Here is a 26,351-nt window from a genome sequence, read left to right as displayed (position 1 = left end):
GATTCTGAGTGTGAAGGAGAGGAGGAGGAAGAGGATAGTGGGCCTCAAGCAGAAGATGTTGAGCTCGAAGGCGTAGATGTGGCACCTCTCGGGGGGGATACTGGGCTCTCGGGGGGTGAGATCGTGCCCTATATGGGCACTAAGGGGCAGGGGTCAGAGGGTGCTGAACTCCTAGGGGATAGCCCTGCGGACGATGTAAATAGGAGTAATGTAGTTACTGATGTCAGTCCTCTAAGGACAATTTCCCTCCTGTGATCATAGATGATTGAAAAGTAATAATAAAATAATGTTTTTGTTTCCTCTAGTGTCTGTGCTATACTTTTGTCTTTTTGTTCTTAATACTCGATTAAATGCCGATCTGTAATGAATGGAATTCTATCTCTATTTGTTTCTGTACTTAGTTTATGTTTCATTTTCGTTGTCCTGTTGGCTTCACCGACTTGGTTGAGCCCTTTAGGGCTAACTCATTCTTCTATCTGATTTGACTTAATTTTAATCACCGAGACCACGAACTAAAATTCTTTTTAATATTTATCTAACTCAGACGGGTTAAGCTTCTTCAGCTAGCATTTTGTCGTCCAAACTGATCTTGAGTAAGGGTCCAGTGTCTAATTGGGTCTTTGTATTCTACATTTTTGTTATTTTTATGAAGGCAATCGTGGCTGCTGCTGGTAGCTTTTATCGGCCTTGGGTGTTTGGATGTAGGGACGTCCCGTTGATTTCAAGCACTTCATCATTTCTGAGTATAATCTCTTTGTTGTCAGGTTGGGTCTGACCTTGTGCCCCCTCGAGTCAGGGAGCTCGGATTATTGGTGCCTTTCATGCTCAGTTTTCTTCTTATTGGTTTTCTATGTACTAGACTTTGATCCGAGCTGGGAGCTCGTCTCCTTGGCCTTGTTTTACCTTTTGACTGTTTTTCTTTTGTGGGCCTCCCTATATGGGCCCTTGCCCTCCTGGTTTGTTTGATTCTCTATTTTATTGAGTTTTGCCTTGTTCATGAGCTCGTCCCTTTAGGAGCTTATGAGCTCGGCTTCGAGCTTTTGCTTTTCTATTTGTTTAAAATCTACATTTGAGGTCGGACTTCCGTCATCGTTTTTGCGCTGAGTAAAATTGAGGCCGTATTCTTGTCCCTACGCTTGTATTTTTTTTTCGCTCCTGTCTTTTTAGGTGGGGAGAAGTTTATGGCCTTTATTTTTGCTCGTTTTTCGTTTGACTTTTTTGAGCTCCATTTTGTATTGCTTAGCTCGGTGTTCAGCTCTTTGTAGGTCTAATTCGCTTCTTCCTAGCTGTTTAGGCTTACTGGGGATCTGATCTCGTCTGTCCCCTCTATTACTTTGTCATCTCAGCCGGTTTTGTGGTGCTGGTTCATTTTTTGAGACCAGTCACCTACCTCACTGAGGGCTTCTCCCTCTTAGCCGGTTTTGTGGTGCTGGTTCATTCTATGAGACCAGTCACTTACCTCACTAAGGGCTTCTCCCTCTCTGTAATACCTGGCTAGATTTCGGCATCGGAATCCCTACCTTCCGGCGGAATCTCTGTTGGAATATGGAATTTCTGGAGATGCCAGAGGCTTCTAGAGGGGTAAAATGTGTTTTCTAAAAGGTTTTTACTGATTTCATGGTTTTAAATGAAAAAGAATTGAGTTTTGAAAAGAAAAGACCAAGGAGGCGTTTGCCAGGTTCGGCCGCCGAAAGTGAAGTTCGGCCGCCGAACATGGAAAGGCTTCGGGAGCGCCTTTGGCCTCCGAAAGCTTTGTTTAAACGAGCCAAGGTTCTGCCGCCGAACCTCAAGTTTGGCCGCCGAACATGCATTAGTTTAGGGGGCACGTTAGGTTGCCGAAGGTCTCTGACCAGGCCACTTATAAAGGGCCCTCAGATCGGAAATGGGCGAGTTTTCTCCCCTTTCTCGAGCTCAGGTGAGTTTTTGTCCTCCCTTGGCCGTTTTCATGTTTTTCTTCATCTCCTTCATGTTTTCATGAGTTCCATGGTTATTTTGAAGAGTTTTAAAGCTTAGATCGAAGTTTTGGGAGCTTGGAGCTTTTGGAGCTTGGATTCTCCACACCTCCGAGTTAGAGATCACACAACCCTCGATCTTCAAGAGGTAAGTGTAGATCTTTGCTTTCCTAGTGTCTTTTAAAGTTTTATGAAGGTTTTAATGGTAGAGTATGGGTAGATATGCATGTTAGGATTTATGTGGGTTTTATGCCCAATGTATGTTATGTGATGCTCATGTATGTTTATATGATGCTATGTTGAATGTTTAGGCTAGGTTATGCATGTGGGAGAGTGTATGCATGAGTGGGAAAGAGCAAGTGAGATTATGGGTTGTTTAGATGGTTTTGGCCTATGTGGGTCATAAGCTATCTATGTATGTTTTGATGTTGTTTTTGTAGTTTAATCAAGCTATTAAGCTCCTTTGTGCATGGTTAAGGGTTTATGCATGTTTTGGTAAGGTTGGGTGCTTGTTTTGGGGTGTTTGGAAGGTTTGGGAGGCTTGAATGCATGTGAAGCTGAGTTCTGCCCTTCTGGGAAGAACCCAGGTTCGGCCGCCGAAGGTGGTTTCGGCCGCCGAACCTGCCTTTGGATGCATGGATTGGCCGCCTAACCTTGCCCTCGAAAGCTGAGTTTTGGCTTGAAAGCAGACTTTCAGCCGCCGAAGGAAGGATTCGGCAGCCGAAAGTGCCTGACTTTCGTCTCTGGAGTGGGACTTTCGGCCGCCGAAGGTGCCCGAGTTTCGTCTCTGGAGAGAGGGTTCGGCCGCCGAAGGTGCCGCCGAAAGTGCCCTGTCCAGCCTTTTCATGGTTGTTCTGTATGCATGTTTAAGTGATGTTTTAGGAGGTTTTTGGGTAGTTGTTTATGAGTTGTTTAGAGTGTGTTTGGCACCTCATTCGAGTCCACCTGTGTAGGATCGGACCCGAGGGATCAAGGAGGCCATCAGTGTTAGCAGTTGCAGAGTTGGTTCAGCGTCTGCCAGAGGTGAGTAGAACTAAACTTAATCTTTATTTTATGAAATCAAATGCCTAAAGCATGCTCATGCATCATGTTTATATGTAATAGGTTGATTGCACTAGTTACACGAATATGAAGCATTGCATTATTTACTGTTGATGGAGATTGGACCAAGGACGACCCCACTAGCCCTAGAGATGTTGTGAGACCTGGCCGGGCCAGGCATACGAAGGTTGTGAGACACGGCCGGGCCAGGCATACTGAGACTGGAAGGGATGTTTTGGGGTTAGGTCCAATCCGTGATATGATTTGTTTGTGCTGTGACGCATTTCATGAAAGCATGTAATTAATGAACTGTTTTCTTTGTTTCTACTCACTGGGCTTTTTAGCTCACCCCTCCCCCCTAACCCCAGTGTTGCAGGTTTGAGGTTGATCGGGAAGTCTCAAGAGTAAAGGTTTTGCTTATGTAATAGTATTAGCTTAGTACTTTTAGTGTGGACATGTATTATAAATTGATATAATGATTTGCAAGAGAATGTAATGTAAAGTTAAGTGGAGTTATGTTTATGGTTTAGTACTGTGCTTGGCCCTGAGACTTGGTTAGTCCCTGTTTAATACATGATGTATGCTATGCTAGATGTTGAGTTATGTTTGAACTAATCTTGTGGCATGTGTTATTTACCACGCTATGGTAATGGATGAGGACCATAGTGGAGGTCTTGTGTTGTGGTTTGATGCATGCACAGGTTAGGTTTGGTTCTTTGGATGTGACTCCGGCTTGATGTATGTTATGTAGACCCAGCTAGAGTTTTGATGAGGGCTCTAGTAGGGGGGTCCTTTTATGTTTTCAGTTATGTCGCATACAGGTCAGGTTCGGTTTGTACATCAGATGTTTAAGTTTTTACGTTAAAGTTTTGATCATGTATGGGATTTGACCAGGTGCTAGGAGGTATGTTTGGCTTGCTAAGGGTCCCGGCGGCCTTAAGCCGATCTGGATCCTAGCGCCGGTAGCGGTTCGGGCCGTTACAGAGGGGTATCGGTTTCCGGGTCGTTATAGAGTGGTATCAGAGCTTTGGGCCTCGAGAGTACGATGTGTTGCACATCGGAAAGAGGTTGGTTTAGAGGTCATAGAAGGGCAAGCACAATAGGAAGAATCATGTCCACTAGGATAGGATGTTGAGTCCTGTCTTGATTGATGATGTGAAATGCCATGATTTTATATATGTGCATTAATGTTATGTATGTATGATATGTATGTGGGTTCATGTGTTTTCATATGAACCGTATGATGCTAATGATTGTTTGTATGCTTGTGTGTTGTTCTTCAAAGGAGCCAGAATGCGAGGTGCTCGTCGATCTGTGGAATCGACTGGAGTTCCATCTGAGAGGGAAGGTTTGGACACCTTTCCCCCTGCTCTGCCAAGAGCGCAGTCGTAGGGAGTCAGCAGATGGGGAACATCAAGGGACCCTGGAAGGTCTTTTGATGTAAGCAGAGAAGGAATGGCTCCAAGGAGGATGTCAGCTAGTATGAGGGAAGTGGAGTTGGATGTTCAGAGAAGGGATGTCAGTTTGGGAATCAGAGTGTCAGAAGAAGGTATGGGAGATTCTCAGGAGGATGCTCAGACTCAGGATTCCAGGATCTCAAGTTCAGGAGGGATTGATCCCTCCACTCTGAGTACAGCCTCCACGAAAAGCAAGAAGTGGGGCAGAACCCTGAGGGGGAAGAAGAAGAAGTTGTGGAGTCGGTTGAAGTCTAGTCTGGGATTAGGTGGTGGTTCGAGCTCTGGCTCAGGCAGTTCAAGATGCTTGAGGTGCGGAAGGCCGCACAAGGGAGTCTGCCGTTATGGGACTAATCTATGTTACAGGTGCGGACAGGAGGGGCACATAGCACGTGAGTGTCCCACTGCGCCCAGGTTGGCTCCGTCCCAGTAAGCAACTTCAGGTAGAGCAGCTCAGCCAGTAGCTCCAGCCGTGTTTCAGGTTAGTGGTCGAGGCAGAGGAAGAGGGTCAGCCCCTCATTCCTCAGGTTTCCGTGAAGAAGGTCCGTCAGCTCCAGCTCGGATCTTCACCCAAGCTCAGCAAGAGGCAGACACATCGAACATGGTGGTGTTAGGTACGATCACTTTTGAAAGTTCTGATGTGTATGTTTTTGTGAACCCTAGTGTTTTTTCTCTTTCTTTAGTTGCTCTAGGAGCTGTCGAGAGGTTGAGTTGATAGCTTTTGGGCTAGAGTGTTCTCTTTGGGTCAGTAGACTCACGTGTGATCCATCTGTGGCAGAGTCAGTCTGCCGGTTCAGTTCTGTGTCAGTTGAGGGTAGATGCCTTCCACCCGACTTTGAGGTCCTAGACTTGACTGACTGGACGTCAGTTTAGGGTTGGATTGGGTTTTTTCTGCTCGTGGTGCTATCTTGGTCTGTAGAGACAAGGTAGTTAAGTTCAGTGGACAGGATGGGTCAGAGGTTTTCTACTGAGGGAACACAGTAGGGATGCCTAGAGGTTTGATGTCAGCCTATCAGGTTCGTAGGGCACATAGGAGGGGTTGTCAGAGGGTTCTAGCTCTTGTTTGAGAGTTTTGCAGTCAGGTCAGGGAACCAGCCTCAGTGGTAATAGTTAGAGAGTTCTTAGTTGTTTTCCCAGGCGAGTTGTCAGGTTTACCATCTGTCAGGGAGTTAGAGTTTGGTGTAGGAGTGGTGTCTGGATGCAGAACCATTTCTACCCTTCCCTATAGGATGGCGCCTGCGTAGAGAGAGGTAGTAGTCAGAGTAGAGGCGAGACTTGGTAGACAGGGGTTTTATCCGACCTAGTACCTCACCCTGGATTGTTCCAGTGTGCTGGTGGGAAAAGAAGGATGAATTCTTGAGACTTTGTAACGACTGTAAGCAGTTGACCAAGGTCACTACCAAGAGCAGGTATTCCCATGCAGGATGGATGATCTATTGGGACAGCTAGTAGGAGCTGGTTGTTTTCCAAGATAGATCTGAAATTCGGGTACTACCTGTGAGAGTCAGAGTTAGTTTTGGGTTAGCAGTGAGAAGAAGCCAGTTAGTAGAGAAGATGAAGAGAAAAGAGTAAGGATCGGAGTAGCGCAGTGGAAGCGTGTCGAGTTTCAGGTGAAGGTTGGGTATTGCTAAGGTGTCTCTATTGGTAAGGGTGATTTCCTATGGAAAAGTCTATTCGGGTTTCCATGTTCCTGTGTTACGGAAGCTCGTGCCAGATCCAAGTGAGGTTCTTAAAGAACCAGAGGTGGAGATCTCAAGGGATCTCACCTGTGTTGAGCAGTTAGTGCGGATCATGGACACATAAGCCAAGAAGTTGAGGAACAAGGAATCCTGATGGTGTAAGTCCGTTGCAATCACCACAGTATGGAAAGGTGCGTTTTGGAAGACCCGGGAGTTCTTACTCCAGCAGTACCTATGTCTCTCTTTAGAGAGAGATTTTAGGTTTTGCTTGCTTGTTTATGTATGATTGATGCTGTGATTTGAGATGCCTGTTTGTTTGTGGAACATTCGAGGACGAATGTTCTTAAAGGGGGGAAGAATGTAATACCCGGCTAGATTCCGGCATCAGAATCCCTACCTTCCGGCGGAATCTCCGTTAGAATCTGGAATTTCTGGAGATGCCAGAGGCTTCTAGAGGGGTAAAATGTGTTTTCTAAAAGGTTTTTACTGATTTCATGGTTTTAAATGAAAAAGAATTGAGTTTTGAAAAGAAAAGACCAAGGAGGCGTTTGCTAGGTTCGGCCGCCGAAAGTGAAGTTCGGCCGCCGAACATGGAAAGGCTTCGGGAGCGCCTTTGGCCTCCGAAAGCTTTGTTTAAACGAGCCAAGGTTCGGCCGCCGAACCTCAAGTTCAGCCGTCGAACATGCATGAGTTTAGAGGGCACGTTAGGCTGCCGAAGGTCTCTGACCAGACCACCTATAAAGGGCCCTCAGATCGGAAATGGGCGAGTTTTCTCCCCTTTCTCGAGCTCAGGTGAGTTTTTGTCCTTCCTTGGCCGTTTTCATGTTTTTCTTCATCTCCTTCATGTTTTCATGAGTTCCATGGTTATTTTGAAGAGTTTTAAAGCTTAGATCGAAGTTTTGGGAGCTTGGAGCTTTTAGAGCTTGGATTCTCCACACCTCCGAGTTAGAGATCACACAACCCTCGATCTTCAAGAGGTAAGTGTAGATCTTTGCTTTCCTAGTGTCTTTTGAAGTTTTATGAAGGTTTTAATGGTAGAGTATGGGTAGATATGCATGTTAGGATTTATGTGGGTTTTATGCCCAATGTATGTTATGTGATGCTCATGTATGTTTATATGATGCTATGTTGAATGTTTAGGCTAGGTTATGCATGTGGGAGAGTGTATGCATGAGTGGGAAAGAGCAAGTGAGATTATGGGTTGTTTTGATGGTTTTGGCCTATGTGGGTCATAAGCTATCTATGTATGTTTTGATGTTGTTTTTGGAGTTTAATCAAGCTATTAAGCTCCTTTGTGCATGGTTAAGGGTTTATGCATGTTTTGGTAAGGTTGGGTGCTTGTTTTGGGGTGTTTGGAAGGTTTGGGAGGCTTGAATGCATGTGAAGCTGAGTTCTGCCCTTCTGGGAAGAACCCAGGTTCGGCCGCCGAAGGTGGTTTCGACCGCCGAACCTGCCTTTGGATGCATGGATTGGCCGCCTAACCTTGCCCCCGAAAGCTGAGTTTTGGCTTGAAAGCTGACTTTCGGCCGCCAAAAGTGCCTGACTTTCGTCTCTGGAGTGGGACTTTCGGCCGCCGAAGGTGCCGCCGAAGGTGCCCGAGTTTCGTCTCTGGAGAGAGGGTTCAGCCACCGAAGGTGCCGCCGAAAGTGCCCTGTCCAGCCTTTTCATGGTTGTTCTGTATGCATGTTTAAGTGATGTTTTAGGGGGTTTTTGGGTAGTTGTTTATGAGTTGTTTAGAGTGTGTTTGGCACCTCATTCGAGTCCACCTGTGTAGGATCGGACCCGAGGGATCGAGGAGGCCATCAGTATTAGCAGTTGCAGAGTTGGTTCAGCGTCTGCCAGAGGTGAGTAGAACTAAACTTAATCTTTATTTTATGAAATCAAATGCCTAAAGCATGCTCATGCATCATGTTTATATGTAATAGGTTGATTGCACTAGTTACATGAATATGAAGCATTGCATTATTTACTGTTGATGGAGATTGGACCAAGGACGACCCCACTAGCCCTAGAGATGTTGTGAGACCTGGTCGGGCCAGGCATACATATACAGTTGTTGTAAGACCTAGCCGGGCCAGGCATACGAAGGTAGTGAGACCCGGCCGGGTCGGGCATACTGAGACTGGAAGGGATGTTTTGGGGTTAGGTCCAATCCGTGATATGATTTGTTTGTGCTGTGACGCATTTCATGAAAGCATGTAATTAATGAACTGTTTTCTTTGTTTCTACTCACTGGGCTTTTTAGCTCACCCCTCTCCCCTAACCCCAGTGTTGTAGGTTTGAGGTTGATCGGGAAGTCTCAAGAGTAAAGGTTTTGCTTATGTAATAGTATTAGCTTAGTACTTTTAGTGTGGACATGTATTATAAATTGATATAATGATTTGCAAGAGAATGTAATGTAAAGTTAAGTGGAGTTATGTTTATGGTTTAGTACTGTGCTTGGCCCTGAGACTTGGTTAGTCCCTGTTTAATACATGATGTATGTTATGCTAGATGTTGAGTTATGTTTGAACTAATCTTGTGGCATGTGTTGTTTACCATGCTATGGTAATGGATGAGGACCCTAGTGGAGGTCTTGTGTTGTGGTTTGATGCATGCACAGGTTAGGTTTGGTTCTTTAGATGTGACTCCGGCTTGATGTATGTTATGTAGACCCAGCTAGAGTTTTGATGAGGACTCTAGTAGGGGGGTCCTTTTATGTTTTCAGTTATGTCGCATACAGGTCAGGTTCGATTTGTACATCAGATGTTTAAGTTTTTACGTTAAAGTTTTGATCATGTATGGGATTTGACCAGGTGCTAGGAGGTATGTTTGGCTTGCTACGGGTCCCGGCGGCCTTAAGCCGATCTGGATCCTAGCGCCGGTAGCGGTTCGGGCCGTTACAGAGGGGTATCGGTTTCCGGGTCGTTACACTCTCAGCCGGTTTTGTGGTGCTGGTTCATTCTATGAGACCAGTCACCTACCTCACTAAGGGCTTGAACAAGATTCAGGCACTTTTGGCCTTACTGTCGCTTCATCATCTCAGCCAGTTTTGCAGTGCCGGGGTCATTTTGGAGCCCGATCATCTACCTCACTGAGGTCTTGAACAAGATTCAGGCACTTTTGGCCTTACTGTCGCTTCATCATCTCAGCCAGTTTTGCAGTGCCGGGGTCATTTTGGAGCTCGGTGACCTACCTCACTGAGGTCTTGAACAAGATTCAAGCAATTTTGGCCTCGCTTCATCATCTCAGTCGATTTTGCAGTGCCGGGGTCATTTTGGAACCCGATCACCTACCTCACTGAGGTCTTGAACAAGATTCAGGCACTTTTGGCCTTACTGTCGCTTTATCATCTCAGTCGGTTTTGTGGTGCTGGTTCATTCTATGAGACCAGTCACCTACCTCACTGAGAGCTTGAACAAGATTCAGGCACTTTTAGCCTTACTGTCGCTTCATCATCTCAGCCAGTTTTGCGGTGCCGGGGTCATTTTGGAGTCCGGTCACCTACCTCACTAAGGTCTTGAACAAGATTCAGGCACTTTTGGTCTTACTGTTGCTTCATCATCTCAGCCGGTTTTGCGATACTGGGGTCATTTTGGAGCCCGGTTACCTACTTCACTGAGGTCTTGAACAAGATTCAGGCACTTTTGACCTTACTGTCGCTTCATCATCTCAGCCGATTTTGCAGTACCGGGGTCATTTTGGAGCCCAGTCACCTACCTCACTGAGGTTTTGAACAAGATTTAGAATTGATGTGGTTGTTTTTCTCTTTTTTCAAGGGAATCTTGCCTTATAACAATAATAAAAATAACACGTTTTGGCATAAGCATCAGATGCAAATATTTTTATTTATTTCATTCATATTTCTCATAATACAAGTGCTTGCCTATATTTGTGTACATTCAAGGGAAATACATCTTCAAATGCTGAATATTCCAAGAGTGAGGTTCCAAGTTTCCTTGTAAGTCTTCAATTCGATATACGCCGGGCTTTACAACTCTAACTATCCTGAAGGGGCCTTCCCAAGTTGGTGCTAGCTTTCCTATTGCAGCTCTCTTCCTCGTGGCTTCTAGCTTTCTTAATGCCAGGTCTCCCGCCTTCAGATTTCTCTCTTTAACCCTTTGGTTATAATAGCGGACTGCTCTTTGCGGGTAAGCGGCAGTACGAAGCTGGGCTTCGTCTCTGATTTCCTCCATGATATCCAGGTTGCTTCTCAACTTATCATCATTGGTGCTCTCACTGTTGTACTGTACTCTGTGAGTAGGGATTTGCAACTCGACTGGTACCACAGCTTCGGTTCTGAATGCCAACGCGAAAGGTGTTTCTTTTATTGGTGTCCGAGGTGTGGTTCGGAATGCCCATAGGATACTGTTAAGCTCGTCAGCCTAATTTTTCTTGGCTCCATCCAGTCGCTTCTTCAGACCTTGTAGGATAGCTCGGTTCGTGACCTCTGTCTGACCATTGGTTTGAGGGTGGGCCACTAAGGAAAATTTGTGCCATATACTCATATTTTTTGTGAATTCTTTGAAAGTCTTGCAGTCGAACTGCTGGCCGTTATCTGATATGAGCACTCTTGGTATCCCGAATCTGCAGACGATATTACTCCAGACGAAATCTATCATTTTTCTTGCTGTAATTGTGGAGACTGCCTTTGCCTCTGGCTATTTTGAAAAGTACTCCACAGCCACTATTATAAACTTCTTCTGTCCTGTGGTCTTGGGAAAAGGCCCTAGGATGTCTATGCCCCACTGTGAGAACAGCCATGGGCTGGATATGCTGGATTGAGGTGTGGCTGGAATGTTGATGGCGTTGGCAAACCTTTGGCATACGTCACATCTTTGGACGAACTCCTCGGCCTCCCTTTTGACAGTGGGCCAGTAGTATCCCTGTCTCAATATTTTGTTTGCCAATGTCCCTGCTCCTTCATGGGCTCCACATATTCCTTGATTTATTTCTTCCATCACCCTTACAGCTTCTTCCGGGCTCACACATCGGAGCCATGGGCTAGACTTCCCTCTTCGATATAGGGTTCCTCTTACCGCTTGGTAGTTGGCAGCCCGAGCTGCAATTTTCTTTGCTTCGGCTTTATCTTCAGGGAGCTTTCCCCTCTCCAAATATTCGAGGTACGGGGTCATCCAGTTCCGTCTTTCCTCAATCTCCATTACGGTGTTTTCCTTGTCAAAGGCAGGAGTGTTGATGTACTGTATGTATACCTCATCGGGGAGCTGTTCCAGTTCTTCCCTAGATAATCGACTGAGTAAATCTGCCTCTTCATTTTCTTCCCGAGGTATTCTCTGATATCTTACCATGATCCCTTGGCTTCTGAGTTCGGCCTCTATGGCCTTTACCCTCGTCAAGTAGTTCTGCATGGTCGGGTCTCTTGCCTGATATGCTCCCGTTATCTGGCTGATCACTAGCTGAGAATCGCTATTTATCTCGAGGTCGGTTGCCCCTACTTCCATTGCAATCAGCATCCCGTTTATCAGGGCTTCATATTCTGCTACATTGTTGGAGGCATTGAAATCCAGGCGCAAAGCATAACAAACTTTGAACCCTTCAGGTCCTTTCAGCATTATTCCAGCGCCGCTGCCCCCAGCACTGGATGCCCCATCCACATACAACTTCTAGCTGAATTCCTGAGAGGATTGCCTTTCCTTCTCCCCTTCTAATGCTCTTGAGGACGTCTTACCAGGTTCTGTTTGTTTTTCGTTGAAGGAGCACTCTGCTATGAAGTCGGCGAGGGCTTGAGATTTTGTGGTTGTGCGAGGTCGGTACTCTAAGCAGTAAGGGATGATCTCAATAGACCATGCAAGCATCTAACCTGAAGTTTCTGGTCTGTGGAGAATTTTTTTCAACGGCTGGTCTGTCATCACTACTCCTTGATGGCTCTCTAGGTATACCTTGAATTTTCTGACCGCTAACAATAGAGCATATGCTATTTTTTCGATGTTTAGATATCTTGTCTCAGCATCTTCGAGCACTTTGCTAACATAGAATACTGGTTTTTGCTCTCCTCCTTCCACTCTCACCAGTACGGTGCTGATAGCTTATTCCGAGGCTGATAAGTAGATTAAGAGCTCTTTCCCTTCTAGCGGACTACTGAGTACATGTCGCGAATTGAGATAGCACTTGAGCTCTTTAAAAGCTTCTTGACAATCCTCGGTCCATTCGAAATTCGGAACTTCTCTCAACTTCTTGAAGAATGGCAGGCACCTTTCTGCCGACCTTGACATGAAACGATTGAGCGCTACTACCCTTCCAGTGAGTCTTTGGACGTCCCTCACATAGGTCGGCTCAGGCATTTTCAATATGGCTTTCACCTTCTCAGGATTGGGCTCAATACCTTTTCCACTCACCATGTAACCCAAGAATTTTCCGCCTCTAATGAAGAAAGTGCATTTTGCTGGGTTCAGCCTCATTCTGTATCGCACCAGTACCTCAAATACTTCCCGCAGGTCTATCAAGTGTTGCTAAAAAGTTGGACTCTTTACCACCATATCATCCACGTACACTTCAACATTCCTACCAATCTGGTCTTTGAAAATCTTGTTCATCAATCTCTGGTATATTGCCCCAGCATTCTTCAGCCCAAAAGGCATGGCCTTGTAACAGTAAGTCCCATCTTCTGTTATGAACAAGGTCTTTTCCTCATCCGAACTGTCCATTGGGATTTGGTGGTAACCAGACATTGCATCCAGAGACGACATATAATCAAAACCGGCCGTAGAGTCGACCCTTTTATTAATATCAGGCAGGGGGTAACAATCTTTAGGGCATGCCTGGTTTAGGTCAATAAAATCTATGCACATCCTATACTTGCCATTGGCTTTTTTTCACTAGTACATGATTTGCTAGCCATTGCGGGTACATTACTTCCCTAATAAACTCTGCTTCCTCCAGCTTTTATACCTCCTCCCTGGTGGTCTGTTGCTTCTCTCTTCCTACCACTCTCTTCTTCTGCTTTATCGGCTTGGCTTCAGGGAGGACGTTCAGCTTGTGAGTCATCACCTCAGGGTCTATCCCAGGTATGTCAAATGGCTTCCAGGCGAAGCTCGAGGCGTGACTTCGAATCAGGGCCATTGCTTCAGGTTTTTGCTCTTCAGTCAGGCCAGCATTGAGACTGAAAACCTTGTCTGCTTCTGCTTCTGATAAGGGGAAAGTTTCCAGTTCTTCAACAGGTTTTGTTCTGGCTTCTTTCTTCTCATCTCGGACTTCCAGGACTTCCGAGTCAAATTTTTCCCCTGCCGAGCTCGGTTCCGACACTATGGCCAGGTATACTACTCTTGCCTCTTCTTGACACCCTCTGACTACTCCCATTCCTGCTTCGGTTGGGAACTTCATGGCCAGGTATTTGATGCTGGTCACTACCTCGAAATCATACAACACAGGCCTCCCTAGTATGGCATTATAGTTCAGGGGAATCTTTACCACTAAGAATACTTCGTAGTGAGTTCGAGCCAAGGGTGCTTCTCCGAGGGTCAGAGCCAATTTCACCTTTCCTTCCACAGGTACCGGGACTCCTCCGATCCCCTTCACCGAGGCCTGATCCCGAACTAACTGCTCTTCGGGAATTCTCATTTGCTGGAAAACCCTGTACGACAATAAGTTCACCTTGCTTACGTCATCAACCAGGATCTTCTGGACTCGGTAGTTGTGAATGACGGCTTCAATAGCGAGAGCATCATGGTGAGGCATCTGAATACCATGGGCATCTTCTGGGGAGAAAGAGATGACCGTTGGAGAGTGTTCTGCCACTTGCATGACTTCTGTACTGCTGCCTTCCCCATCTCGGCCCCTTTTCCTTCCTCTCCTGCTCATCCGACCTCCAGTTCCCCCGATAATCATATTGATGGTTCCACTGGAACCGTCATTCACTGGTCCCATTCCCGTCCTCCGAGGTCTTTCTGTTGTAGGATTTTGCTGGAGTCTTTCTTCTTCCAGTTTTTTCACAAAACTCTGTAGGTATCCTCTTTTAATCAGCCTTTCAATCTCGCTGATCAGTTGGTAACAGTTATTGGTGTCGTGGCCATACGTGCGCTGGTACTGACAGTATTTATCAGGATCACTTTGGCTTGCTTCGGCCTTCATGGGCTTGGGCCATTGGAGAAACTCCTGGTTTTGGACTGTCATGAGCACCTCGGCTCGGGAGGCATTGAGAGGGGTCAAGGTCTCAGGAACTCGCGGAGGAAATGGTCTTTGGTCCCTATGATCCCAGGGTTGTCTGTACGCCTCAGGCTTTTTGTTTTGCCTCTTTTCATGTCTTTCCGGCCTCCTCTCCTCCGGGGCTTTTCCTCTGTCTGCCGCCTCTTTAGCGAATCTGCTCATCATCAAGGCGTCATCCTGCCTTATGTATTTTTCTGCCCTCTTCATCAGATCTGCTAGCGAGGTAGGGGGCTTCCTACTCAACGAGCCGAAAACCTCGGGAGAGGTGGTTCCTTTCTGCATGGCTTCCACCGCCCTACCCTCATCTAGCTCAGGGATCTGCAGGACCTCCGTATTGAAGTGGGCTACATATTCCCTCAAGGATTCATTTCTCCTTTGCCCGACCGTCTCTAGGTAACTAGTTTTTCTGTCTCCCGGCACTCCTGCTATGAACCGATTGATGAATACATTGGCAACGTCTCCGAAGCTTCTGATACTTTCAGTTTTCAAGCTATTGAACCACGCCCGTGCTGGCCCTGTGAGCGTCATGGGGAATACCTTGCACATCAAGGCATCCGATAAGGTCTGCAGCTCCATGAAAGTTTTATAGTTAAGGACGTGCTCCCTGGGATTTCCCGTTCTGTCGTATGCTGCCATAGGCGGCATCATAAACTTTTTGGGGATGATCTCCTGTTGCACCCATCTTGAGACGGGCGAGGATGCAGGTAAGAGGGTCTGATTATGATCCTTTGCCCCCAACTCGGCCAAAAGCTGTTCTCTCATTTTCTGTAACTTTTGATCTACATTTTCTTCTTCTTGTCTGGGCCTCTTCTTCACGCGGTACTCCTCCTTGCATTCTTCGTTCTCTGTTCATCTAGTTGTTTTGGCAGAGTAAATGTCCACCTCGTCATTTTCTATCGGCTCCCTTACCCTTCTCCCATGGACTCTAGCCTGCGGCTCCTCTTCTTCACCGGCCCTTCTGCCTCTTTCTCCGGTTTCTCTGCTGTTTTGTTGGGGGTGATTGAAGGTAGGTGACTCGCGGTTGTCGAAGTCGGTAAAAAATAACCTTTCTGGTTATCAACAATTTACAACTGCAGATAGTGGTGAAAGGATCGAATCCACAAGGAATTGAGAACTTACCTATTTTCCTTATCAAGACCAATAAAATAAACTGAAATAAAAATAAACTGAAAAAGAAGAAAACTGAAAACGAGATAAAACTGAAAGAAAAATAATCGGAAAGCAAAATAAACTGAAACGAGATATAACGAGATAAAACTGAAAGAGAAATAAATGGAAAGCAAAATAAATTGAAACGAGATAAAATTGAAAACGAGATAAACTGAAAGCGGAATAAAAATAAAGTGCAATAAAAGTAAAAAAGGGGGGGTTTTGAGATTGATTTGATTAGCAAACTACTGAAAGCAATTAAATAAGCAAGTGATTAAATAAAAGAGAAATTCAATATGAGAAAGGTCTAGTTGAAGAGATAGATCCACTTTGGTTGTTTGGATTGATCATTGAAACTTATGTTCTCTTGATTGATTCAATAGATTAGTTATGGAGATGGAAAACGCTTCTCACCACCATGTCTCTCCTTATGATTAAATCAATTAGGGAACGTCCTCTAATCAATTACTAATTAACAAATTGCCAAGGAATGTCCTTAGGCCTTAGGCATCAAAACAATTGTCAATTGTATGAAGAAATAGAGAGATCTAATCCTAGCTACCCAAACTCATGGAGATGTTGCTAGATCATACAATTCCTTAGTTATTACACCAAGTGTTCTTAGGTCTGAATAATTTCAGCAATTACGGACTAAAAATTATCCAAACTAACAATCAATTACCTTGCAATCAAGAATCAAGTGGCCAATTTGATCAAAACAACAAAGTAATCATAGATTCAAGTACTAAATTGCATGAATATTGAACAAATCAAAGACAAATAGTTTATGTTCAGATCTCACAATCCATAAAACAACCTTAGTTTCAACCAATCTTCAACTAGAATAAAAGGTTTCAGCCACTCATGGCTGAAACAAAACAGAAAATAAAAGGGGAAAGCAAAAGATGAAGAACCGAAGATGGAGATGGAGAAGGGAGAGCGCCAGCCACTCCTCCTTGCCTTGGCCGAATGGTGTCTTCTTCCAATCTGCCTTGGATGGCCTCTTTGAGATCTTTAAATATGTTTTAAGGTGCCGTCTTAGGGTTTCAAAAGGCTGCCCAAAATGCCCTTGGTCCAAGATGTGCCATCCATGCACATGTGTGAAGGGAAAAACATGGGGCATGTGTGGCTTGTGCAAGAATGGGTCTTTTGGTCTTTGTTTGCTGCCCAAGTGTCTTCAAGATGCTGCCCAAGGTGCCCAAGACTTGGCTTCACATTCTCCTTGCCGCCCATGCACTAATAAGGAAGGTGGAGCCTTCTTTGCAATTTGAGTTTTGAATGTGCAAGGCATGTGGTGGCAAGCATGTGATCTTTGGATTTGGCTTCCTTGATAAGCTGGATTTTAAAATTCAAAATTTGAATATGAATCTTGAAGATTTGAATTTCAAAATATTTTCCTTATTTGGCTCTTCATATATGGCAACTTGAGACTTGGCTTCTTGAATAAGGAAAATGCTACTTGGAGATTGGAGATTTGAAATTTGAATTTCAAATTGCTTTGGCTGAATGTTCTTTCCTTCTTTGCCACTTTCCTTATTTAGAACTTTCCTTATTTAGCTTCACTTGATTCCAACTTGGCAGGCTTGCTCTCCTTTGCTTCATTTAAGGCAGTTTTAAGGGTATTTTCTCCAAAATGTCCTTTTTCACCATTATCTGCAAAATAATGTCAAGAGCACTAAATTAAGTATAAATCATGTAAATAATCATTAATAATATCAAGATAAAAAGGACTAAAATATGCTCTATCAGTAGGCTGGGGCTCGTTGGTTTGGATTGCTTCTATCACAGTCAGCATATTCGATGGGGTGTTGAGGCCCCTTTGCTGCATCATTTGCCCCAGCCAGTGGGCAGTATTTTGTAACTGGAGGGCCATGGCTCCGGGTACATTCCCTGCTGAGTTCGGCGAGGGATTAAAAGGGGTTTGTGGTTGGTTATTGGGAGTTGTGGGGCTGGAGAAAGAGAACGGTTGCCCCTCTTGGGCAGAGCTTAGGTCATTGAGGGTGTTGGTAATGTTGTTTTCGTTATGGTTGGCCGTTGTGGATCTCAAAAGGTTTTTTAAGAGTGAAACTCCGGTGACAGAAAGATCTCCTTCTCCCCACAGACGGCGCCAATTGATACTCTGAGATCCAGAGAAAATATAGTTTACAATGGTTGAGTAAGCTTGGTCTGAGAAAAGGGTGCCCCTCTCGCTTTATTCTTTTTCTTCTTTTGACCAATGACGTTTAACGGCCTCTCTGCTATAGGGACGTCTGTCTCTATCATTCAGCTCTGTTCATACAGTGGTGTCAGTTCCCCTTACTCATGTTAGATGACCATTTAATTCCCTCCAGAGCGCGTGCAAGAAGGGCTGTGAAAAGACCGAGCCTGGTGCCCATTCTTGGGTCCCATCACGGGGCTGGCTCCAACACAGTAGGTTCTGAACTCAAAGGTGGCCCAGGTCGGCTGATGTCTTCAGATCTGGTCCATTGCTGTGGGCAGGCTTTTCCTGAGGTGTTCCGGGCTTTGGGCCGACCTTTGCTATTATGGGCCCTGACCCAGGCCTGGGAGGGGAAGAGACCCAGCGGTTATCAGAGCCATTTTCTAGGCGTATAAAATAGTATTTTTAATAAGGTCAATTTACTTAAAAAAATTAAATGTTTACGCGTAATATTTTAATTTTAATTAATTTAATTTTTATATTTTAGTGTAATTTTAATTGATTTATATATTTTTAAATTTAATAATTTATGTGAAAATTGTTATAATCATTTTTTGATTGATTAATTGATTGAAAATTTAATAGTTATATTATTTTATATTTTAATGTAAACAATTCAATATGTATATTTGAATGCAAATTTATTTAATTTTTAAAATTAAATTAAAAAATAAATAATGTAATTATTAATACAGAGTTTACATCTTTAATCGTAATAAATTTTATTAAAGATAAATTTTATTTTATAATAATAATTATGAATATTTAATAATAAGATATATTATTTAATTTAAAATAATAGTGTATTCAAAATAATTAAAAATAATATAATTATTATAAAATTTAATAATTATTAATATAAAATAAAATTTATTTATTATTATTTTTTAAAATGAAAATTGAGAATAAAATCTGAAATTGCTACCAGATTCATTTACCAGAATGCAAAATCTATTTATTATGAAAATTACATCTTTAATAGTCCATTATTACTTTTTTTTTTTGAAATAAAGATGGAAAATTAGGTGTGTAGAATCTAAACTCTCTCAGATTTACTCTAATATATTTACCACCGATATATTTATCACCGAATTAAATCTGTAAGTGCAATAGTTCATTATTATTGTATTTAAAATTAAATATATTATTTAATTATAGTTAAAAATAAAATAATATTATTTATATATATATAATTAATTTATATTTAAAAAATAATAAAATATTATATTTCACATTCTATTTTTAACTCTTATATTTTAATTTTTAAAATCGATTAAAATTACATTTATATATAATGACTCAATTAAATTAAAATTTAAATGTTTAAATTAAAATATAAAATAATATAAACATTAGAATATTTTTAATCATTTAATTGTTAATTTATATAAAAAATAATAATAATAAAGTAATATATCAATTAAATTATTAAATTGTGATATAAATTATCAAATTTAATAATTTATAAATTAACTAAAATTATATTAAAATTTACAAATGTCATATCAATTAAAAATTAAATCAATTAAATTAAAATTAAAAAATTAAAATTAAAAAATTAAAAAATTAAAATAAAAATATAAATATCCACAAATCGTTAGTCTTTTTCATCAATTGTCCTTTCAACAACGATGAATTTAATTGTTAAAAAATAATCCATCATTGTTTAGAGCCCTTTCATAGGGTATGCCATAAATGAATTTAATTTATTTACGATTACATATCGCCACACAAAATTTAAAAAAAAAAATTAATTACGATTATATATCTTATATGTTAATGGCAATATTATATTTTTATTGGTTATTTTTAATTTTTTTTATAGAAATTAGAGTGAAAACATCATTTTTTTTATTTTAATTTATATTTTTCTAAATTTTATTATTATAAATTAATATATATATATACAAATAATAAATTAGATATTAATTGAGTTATTTATTTAAATTTTTCATATATAATATTATAATATTATAATTTAATATTTTATTATAAAATTAAATTATAAAATATATATTATAATTTTTATAATAAAAATAATATATTTTATTATAACAAATTTTTTATTAATATAAACATACCTATTTAGTTTAAAAATTCAACTCCACCAACAGAAAAAAGCCCGAAACTTATCTTTGAAATACTAGGTGGAAGAAGGGACAGAGAGTAGGACAATATTTTAGCTATATATTTTTTTTTTTTTGTGGAGGTAAATCTTAATAACGATAAAAACGCGTTGATTGGGGTGTTCCTTTCAGTACTGTCTAGCTACAATTTTTTCTAATATATTAAATATTACTATTTAATAAATATTCCTGAACCAGAATTTTAAAAAATTTATTTTTTGGACGTAAAATAATAAAAAAAAATCCGAATAAAAACTCTAATTATTGTTGAAATATTAGTGGAAGAAAAGACAGAGAGTAGGATAACATTTTAGCTATATTATTTGTGGATGTAAATCTTGATGACGATAAAACTTGCTGATTTCAGGGTGGAGTTCCTTTCAGTACTAACTATAATTTTTTTCTAATATATTAAATATTATTATTTATTTTGTATAATCTTTATAATTAATGCCTAAATAAGAATTTCTCTTTTATATTTTCTAGAAATTTTTTCAAAATATAAAATATTTTCTTGATAAAATTTAAAATCCAAAGTAGAGATACAAAAATATATTTAAAAAATATAGCAATTCAAAAATCATAATACAAAAAATCATAAGCTCACAAACTTAATTCTAGCAGAGAGACACGATTCATATGCGGTAGTTTGGATCAAATATCTCTTTTTCAGATAGCGCAAGGAAGAGTTGCAAAAGTTTTATCCCAAATTTGAAGCAGTATTGTACAACCTAAAATGTTGTATTTTCCATCCACTAAACCTAAAAAACAGGTTACTTAAGAAACAAAAAGCAGGCTTATAAATAACATAAACATAATAGAGACTTGAACTATCATCTTCAAGAAATAAATCTCTAATTATACCTTTGGATGCACACAACATAGGTCCAAATAGGGGAGGAGGCAGAGCTCCAGCCGTGTCACTCTTTTTTAGGTTTTTGATGAACTTAGAGCTTCCAATGTATTCTATGATCTATGCAAAATTCCCTCTCTATCACCGAGAAACTTCAACAATGAATTAGCAAAAACCATAACCTACATGTAGAAAGCCCTAACGTTACAAACACAAAAATCAACAAGGAACTTAACTAAAAATAAAGGAAAGCAAAAGCATATTTATCCATCCCTCTTAGTGAAATTGTTGGATTTACTCCAAAAAAAACAAGACGAAAAAGGAAACCACATTTCAAGTGGAGAAAAAGGAGCCTTTCCTCACTTGAAGGGATTGTGACTGATGAGACTTTTTCTAGATACTTAAATTGCTTAAGTCTTAGTTAATATTTTGATAAAGTTTACTTTTTGTTATAAATGTAGTGATGTAAAAGTTAGGTAGCTGATTATAATACAACTCACTATATCTTCACCATGCTTTCTTACTTATGAGAGTTGCTAATCTTTCTTATAATCTGTGTAATCAGCCTCATTTGGCTATATATTCAATAAATTATCATCTCTAGTAAGAGAAGAAGAGAGTTAGAGACGTTTTGAGTTACTCTGTTTTTTTTTGCTTAGTTCGCTACTGGTTTTAGATATTTATTTTCAGTTCTAAATATTTAATTTCAGTATTTAGTTATTTATTCTCTACTCCAACTCCTAACAGTGGTATTAGTGCTTCTTATATTCTTTAGGAGCTGTAAAAGAGAGAAAAAAAAGTGAGAATCCCCTTACTAAAAAACCTTTAAACACTAGAGTGCATAGTGATGGCTTCTAATGGGTATTTTGCTCCTTCACCACCTTTATTTTCTGGAGAAGGCTATGTGATCTGAGCTGTGAAGATGCAGGCTTATCTCAAAACTTTTGATATGTGGGAGGTGACTAAAACTGGTAAAGAACCAGCTCTCTTAAGAGATAATCCTACTGTTACTCAAATTAAGGCTCATAGTGAAGAGTGTGCTAAGGGATTCAAGGCTATGTTATGTCTTCATTCCTTTGTCTCTGATGTGATTTTCACAAGAATCATGGCTTGTGAATCTACAAAAGAAGCTTGGGACAGACTTAAGGAGGAGTTACAAGGAAGTGAAAGCTTGAGGCAGATAACTATTCTCAACTTGAGAAGGGAGTTTGAGGTTCTAAAAATAAAAGAATCTAAAACTTTGAAGGAGTACATTGATAGATTAATGGCTATGGTCAACAAAATCAGGTTGTTGGCTGAAGATTTAATAGATAAAAGAGTTGAGGAGAAGGTTCTTATGAGCCTGCTTGAGAGATTTGAGTCTAAAATCTCATCTTTGGAGGACTCTAAAGATCTTAGCAAGATCATTCTACGTGAGCTCATAAATTCTTTACAAGCTACTAAGCAAAGGAGATTTTTTAGATAAGAATATGCTTTTAAGAAGGCTTTTGTTACAATACATAAAGGAAAGCAGGACAAGCAACCTAAAAGTGGAAGTAGCGCTGCAAAAAAGGGCAAATTTCCACCTTGTTCAACCTATAGAAAAATAAATCACTTGGAGAAGGATTGTTGGCAGAAAAATGGTATTAAGCCTGTGCAATGCCATTATTGCAAGAAATATGGTCATATTTCCAAAGATTGCATAATTAGACAGGGCAAAGCTCAAAACTAGCAGTAGGGTCAGCAAGCTAATTTCATTGATGATCAACTTAAGCACTAGGAAGATCATATGTTCATGGCTTCTCAGTCATATAGAGTTGCTGATAACCTTATTTGGTTCATTGATAGTGGTTGTACATGTAATACCCGGCTAGAGTCCGGCATCGGAATTCTACTTTCCGGTGGAATCTAGGATGTCGGAATCCTCTAGAAGGGTAAGATTTATGTTTTTCTAAAGCATTGTAGTATGTTTTTATGTTTTAAGTATAAAGGAAATAAGTTTTTTGGAAAGAAAAGAGCCAAGGAAGAAATGCAAGGTTCGGCCGCCGAAGGTGAAAGTTCGGCCGCCGAACATGCATAAGTTTGGATTCACGTTAGGCCGCCGAAGGTGGTCTGGCCAGCCACCTATAAAAGGCCCTAGGTCGGTGAAATGGATAAGTTTCTTCCATTTTCACGGACCTCGGTGAGACCATGCTCTTCCTTGGGTAATCTTCATGACTTTTACAAATCTTTCAAAGTTTTGTTGAGTTTGTATGTTGTTTTGAAGGTTTTGAGCTAAAACCCAAGATTTTGAAGTTTGGAGAGTTTGAGAGAGAGTTGCTCCATATCTCCACGTTAGGATCACATATCCTCTAGATCTTCAAGAGGTAAGTGTAGATCTTTAGCTTCTTTGATGTTTTATAAAGGTTTTATGAAGGTTTTTGGGTAGAGATGCATGATTAGGGTAAGTTGAGTTTTTGGTTGATTTGTGGTCAAAGCATGCTTATGTGTTTAGTTGTGATGTTTGTTGGGGTTTTGAGGTAGTTTTGGATCCCTTTGTGCTTTTGGTTGCGTATTTGTGTGTTGTAGAGTTGAAGTGTGCATGTTTGAGAAGTTTGGCGGAAGATTGCATGAAGTTGAGCAGGGTTCTGCCTTACTGGAGAACCCAGTTTCAGTCGCCGAAAGAGGGTTCGGCCGCCGAACATGCTAAGGAAGTGGTTTCAGCTGCCTAAGCTTGCCCAAGCTTGCCCTCGAAAGTTTGGACTTTCGGCTCTAGAGGGGAGGTTCGGCCGCCGAACATGCATGAGTTTTGTCTCTGGAGAGGACTTTCGGCAGCCGAAGTGTCGCTGAAAGTGCTTGAGTTTCAGCTCTGGAAAGGACTTCGGCCGCCGAACCTGCCGCCGAAAGTGCCTTGTCCAGCCTTCCTTTGCATGTTTTCCTTGATTGTTTTAGGATATTTTAGGGGGTTTTTGGGGAGTATTTTAGAAATGTTCGTGAGTTAGTTTGGTCCCTCATTTGAGTCCACCTGTGTAGGAACGGACCAGAGGCACCAAAGAGATCAGCAGTGAGCACTGCTTCAGAGTTTCCAGAGTCAGTTCAGAGTCAGCCAGAGGTGAGTGGAACTAAACTGAATCTTTTAAATATGAGTAAGCAAATACTTTTGAGCATGTTTCATACACCATGATTATGCAATAGGTTGATTGCATTAGAACTCACGAAGATGTTGCATTGCATTTTATGTTGTTGATGTGGATGGAATGTGAGTGATCCATTAGTCTCTGAGAAAGACCAGGTGCCCATTCTACGCCTTGGCACTAGTTATGAGAAAGTCCAGGTGCCCATTCTACGCCCTGGCACGAGTTATCAGGTAAGACAGGAAGACCAGGTGCCCATTCTACGCCCTGGCACGAGGTATCAGGTAAGACAGGAAGACCAGGTGCCCATTCTATGCACTGGCACGAGGATAGGATGTCGGGACTATTGGTGACACATTCATCCTTGCCGTGAATTGTCTGTGATATGATGCATTTTATTTGAGCATGTTTCATTAACATGTTTTACTGTTCTACTCGCTGGGCTAGTATAGCTCACCCCTCTCCCTTAACCCCAGTTTTGTAGGATCAGAGTACAGGGGGAGTCAGAAGAGTACAGAAAGAGTAAAGAATTTTGAAATAGCATAGTGTGGACATGTATTATTGTGTAAAGAGTTGTAATGGTATTGTATAGAGTTGAGAATGGTGCTTGACCTAGATGTGTTGTAAAGCCTTTTTGTATACATGATCTGTTTATTGTATGTAAATGTTTTTATGAGAATGAAAACCAGGCTTACCAGAGTATGAGTTTAACCCGTCTGGAGCAAGCTCTAGTAAGGGGTTCTGTAGTACAGAGATAGTGCATGCACAGGTAGAGCCGTGGTTCAGAGCAAAGTTTTATACTTTTACAGAAAATGTATGATCATGTATGGGATTTTACAGGTACACAGACAGTATAGCAGGCTTGTTATGGGTCCTGGCGATCTTAAGTCGACTTGGATCCTAGCGCCGGTAGCGGTCCGGTTCCCGGGTCGTTACAGATTGGTATCAGAGCCCTAGGTTCATATGGTCGGACCTATAGAGAAAGTGTCGGGCTCATAGAGTGTAGGTTAAGTACAAGAGGAAATCATGTCCACTAGGATAGGATGTTGAGTCCTGTCTATATGATGTTGTGTAATGCCATGATTTATGCATGTGCATTGTTGTTATGTGATGTTTATTTGCTGATGTATGCTGTTATGTGTTGTTTTCCAGTAAGGTAAGATGAGAGGAACTCGTCGATCTGCACGATTGACTGGAGTCCCACCAGAAAGTGAGGGTGCAGCTGCTCGTCCTCCTGCGTTGCCAAGGGCGAGATCTCAGAGATCAAGCAGGGAGGGTACGTCAAGGGACCCTAGAAGGTCTTTTGACGAGAGCAGAAGAGGAACAGATAGAGGAGGGAGGTCAGAGGAAGTGAGGGAAGCTATGGATGTGGATCAGGGCAGGGAGGAAAGCATGGGTATGGACAGATCTGAAGAGGGTATGGGAGAGTCTCTTGGAGGCGCTCAGGCCTCGGGGTTTGGTTATCCACCCCAATATCCACCCTTTCCACAGGGCTCGGGGTATCCGATGGGGGGTACGTCGGATTACTCTGGTTTTACCCCATATCCTACCTACATGCCGTACATGCCTTATCCTCCTTTTTACCCACCATATCCCATGTATCCACCCACACCTTTCCATCCCAGTTCAGCATACCCTGAGCCAAGTGATACAGTACCTCCTCCACCCCCAAAACCAGAACCAATAGTTCCTGTTGTCCAAGTACCTCAACCTAGCTCAGCTGAGGGAAGCAAAGTAAAAATGACAGAGTATTTGAAGTTGGATGCTCCCAAATTCAATACGGGAGATGATCCATTTGAGTACCTCAAAACGGTTAAGATGATAACCGATGAGTTAGGAGCTGATGATAGCAGAGCCATTGAGATGGCAGGGTTCACATTAAAATGTAGGAAAGCTCGAGAGTGGTTCACGAATTATGTGGACCCCAGATTGGACAGCATGTCTTGGGGAGAGTTCGCCAATGAGTTTGCAGGGTGGGCTTTTCCTGACAGTTCCAGGGAGCTGAAAGTGATAGAATTTGAGCAGTTGAGGCAGACTGAAGAAATGAGTGTAGATGAATATACAGATAAGTTCCTGGATCTGCTTCAGTATGTGGGTCAGGCTTATGACACTGACCAAAAGAAGGCAAGGAGATATACCATGAGACTTCATCCCAGGTATTCCTCCTTGATTCTTCCAGCAGAGAAGGAGAGTTTCCACTCTATTGTGGATGCAGCCAGGAAGATGGAAGCAAGTGCCATCATTCAGGGGTCAGTAAAACAGCAAGTGGCACAGCCTTCGGGGTCTAAGACCCCCAGTGCAGCAGCTTCAGGCAGCAAAAAATGGGGAAAGGCAAAAGGTACAAAGAATAAGTTCTGGAGCAAGATCAAGTCTGGTCTGGGAATGGGTAATGGCTCTAGCTCTGGCGCAAGCAGTCTAGTATGTGGGAGATGCGGGAGACCGCATAAAGGAGTTTATCGGTTGGGATCTACAGCCTACTTTAACTGTGGGCAGGAGGGGCATTTTGTACGGGAATGTCCTAAGGCGACCTTTACGGCACCATCCCAGCAGATGACTTCTGGTAGTGTGGCTCAGCCAGCAGCTCCAGCCATACCTCAGAGCAGTGGTAGAGGAAGAGGAAGAGGGTCAGCCTCTTCTTCAGTAGCAGGTTCCCGAGGTGGAGGTCC

General features: G+C 41.9%; 1 protein-coding gene across 1 annotated transcript; it reads left to right on the top strand.

Annotated features, from left to right (window-relative positions):
- The first annotated feature begins 21,515 nt into the window (after positions 1-21,515).
- LOC110607467 lies at positions 21,516-22,304 on the top strand. Its single transcript, XM_021746587.1, has 2 exons — positions 21,516-22,005; positions 22,099-22,304. Exons 1-2 carry the CDS (start codon positions 21,516-21,518, stop codon positions 22,302-22,304), a joined length of 696 nt encoding a protein of 231 aa, XP_021602279.1.
- Positions 22,305-26,351: the final 4,047 nt, after the last annotated feature.

This window comes from Manihot esculenta, chromosome 13 (assembly GCF_001659605.2).
Source record: "Manihot esculenta cultivar AM560-2 chromosome 13, M.esculenta_v8, whole genome shotgun sequence".
Lineage (NCBI taxonomy): Eukaryota > Viridiplantae > Streptophyta > Magnoliopsida > Malpighiales > Euphorbiaceae > Manihot > Manihot esculenta.
This window is presented reverse-complemented; position numbering and strand designations above follow the sequence as displayed.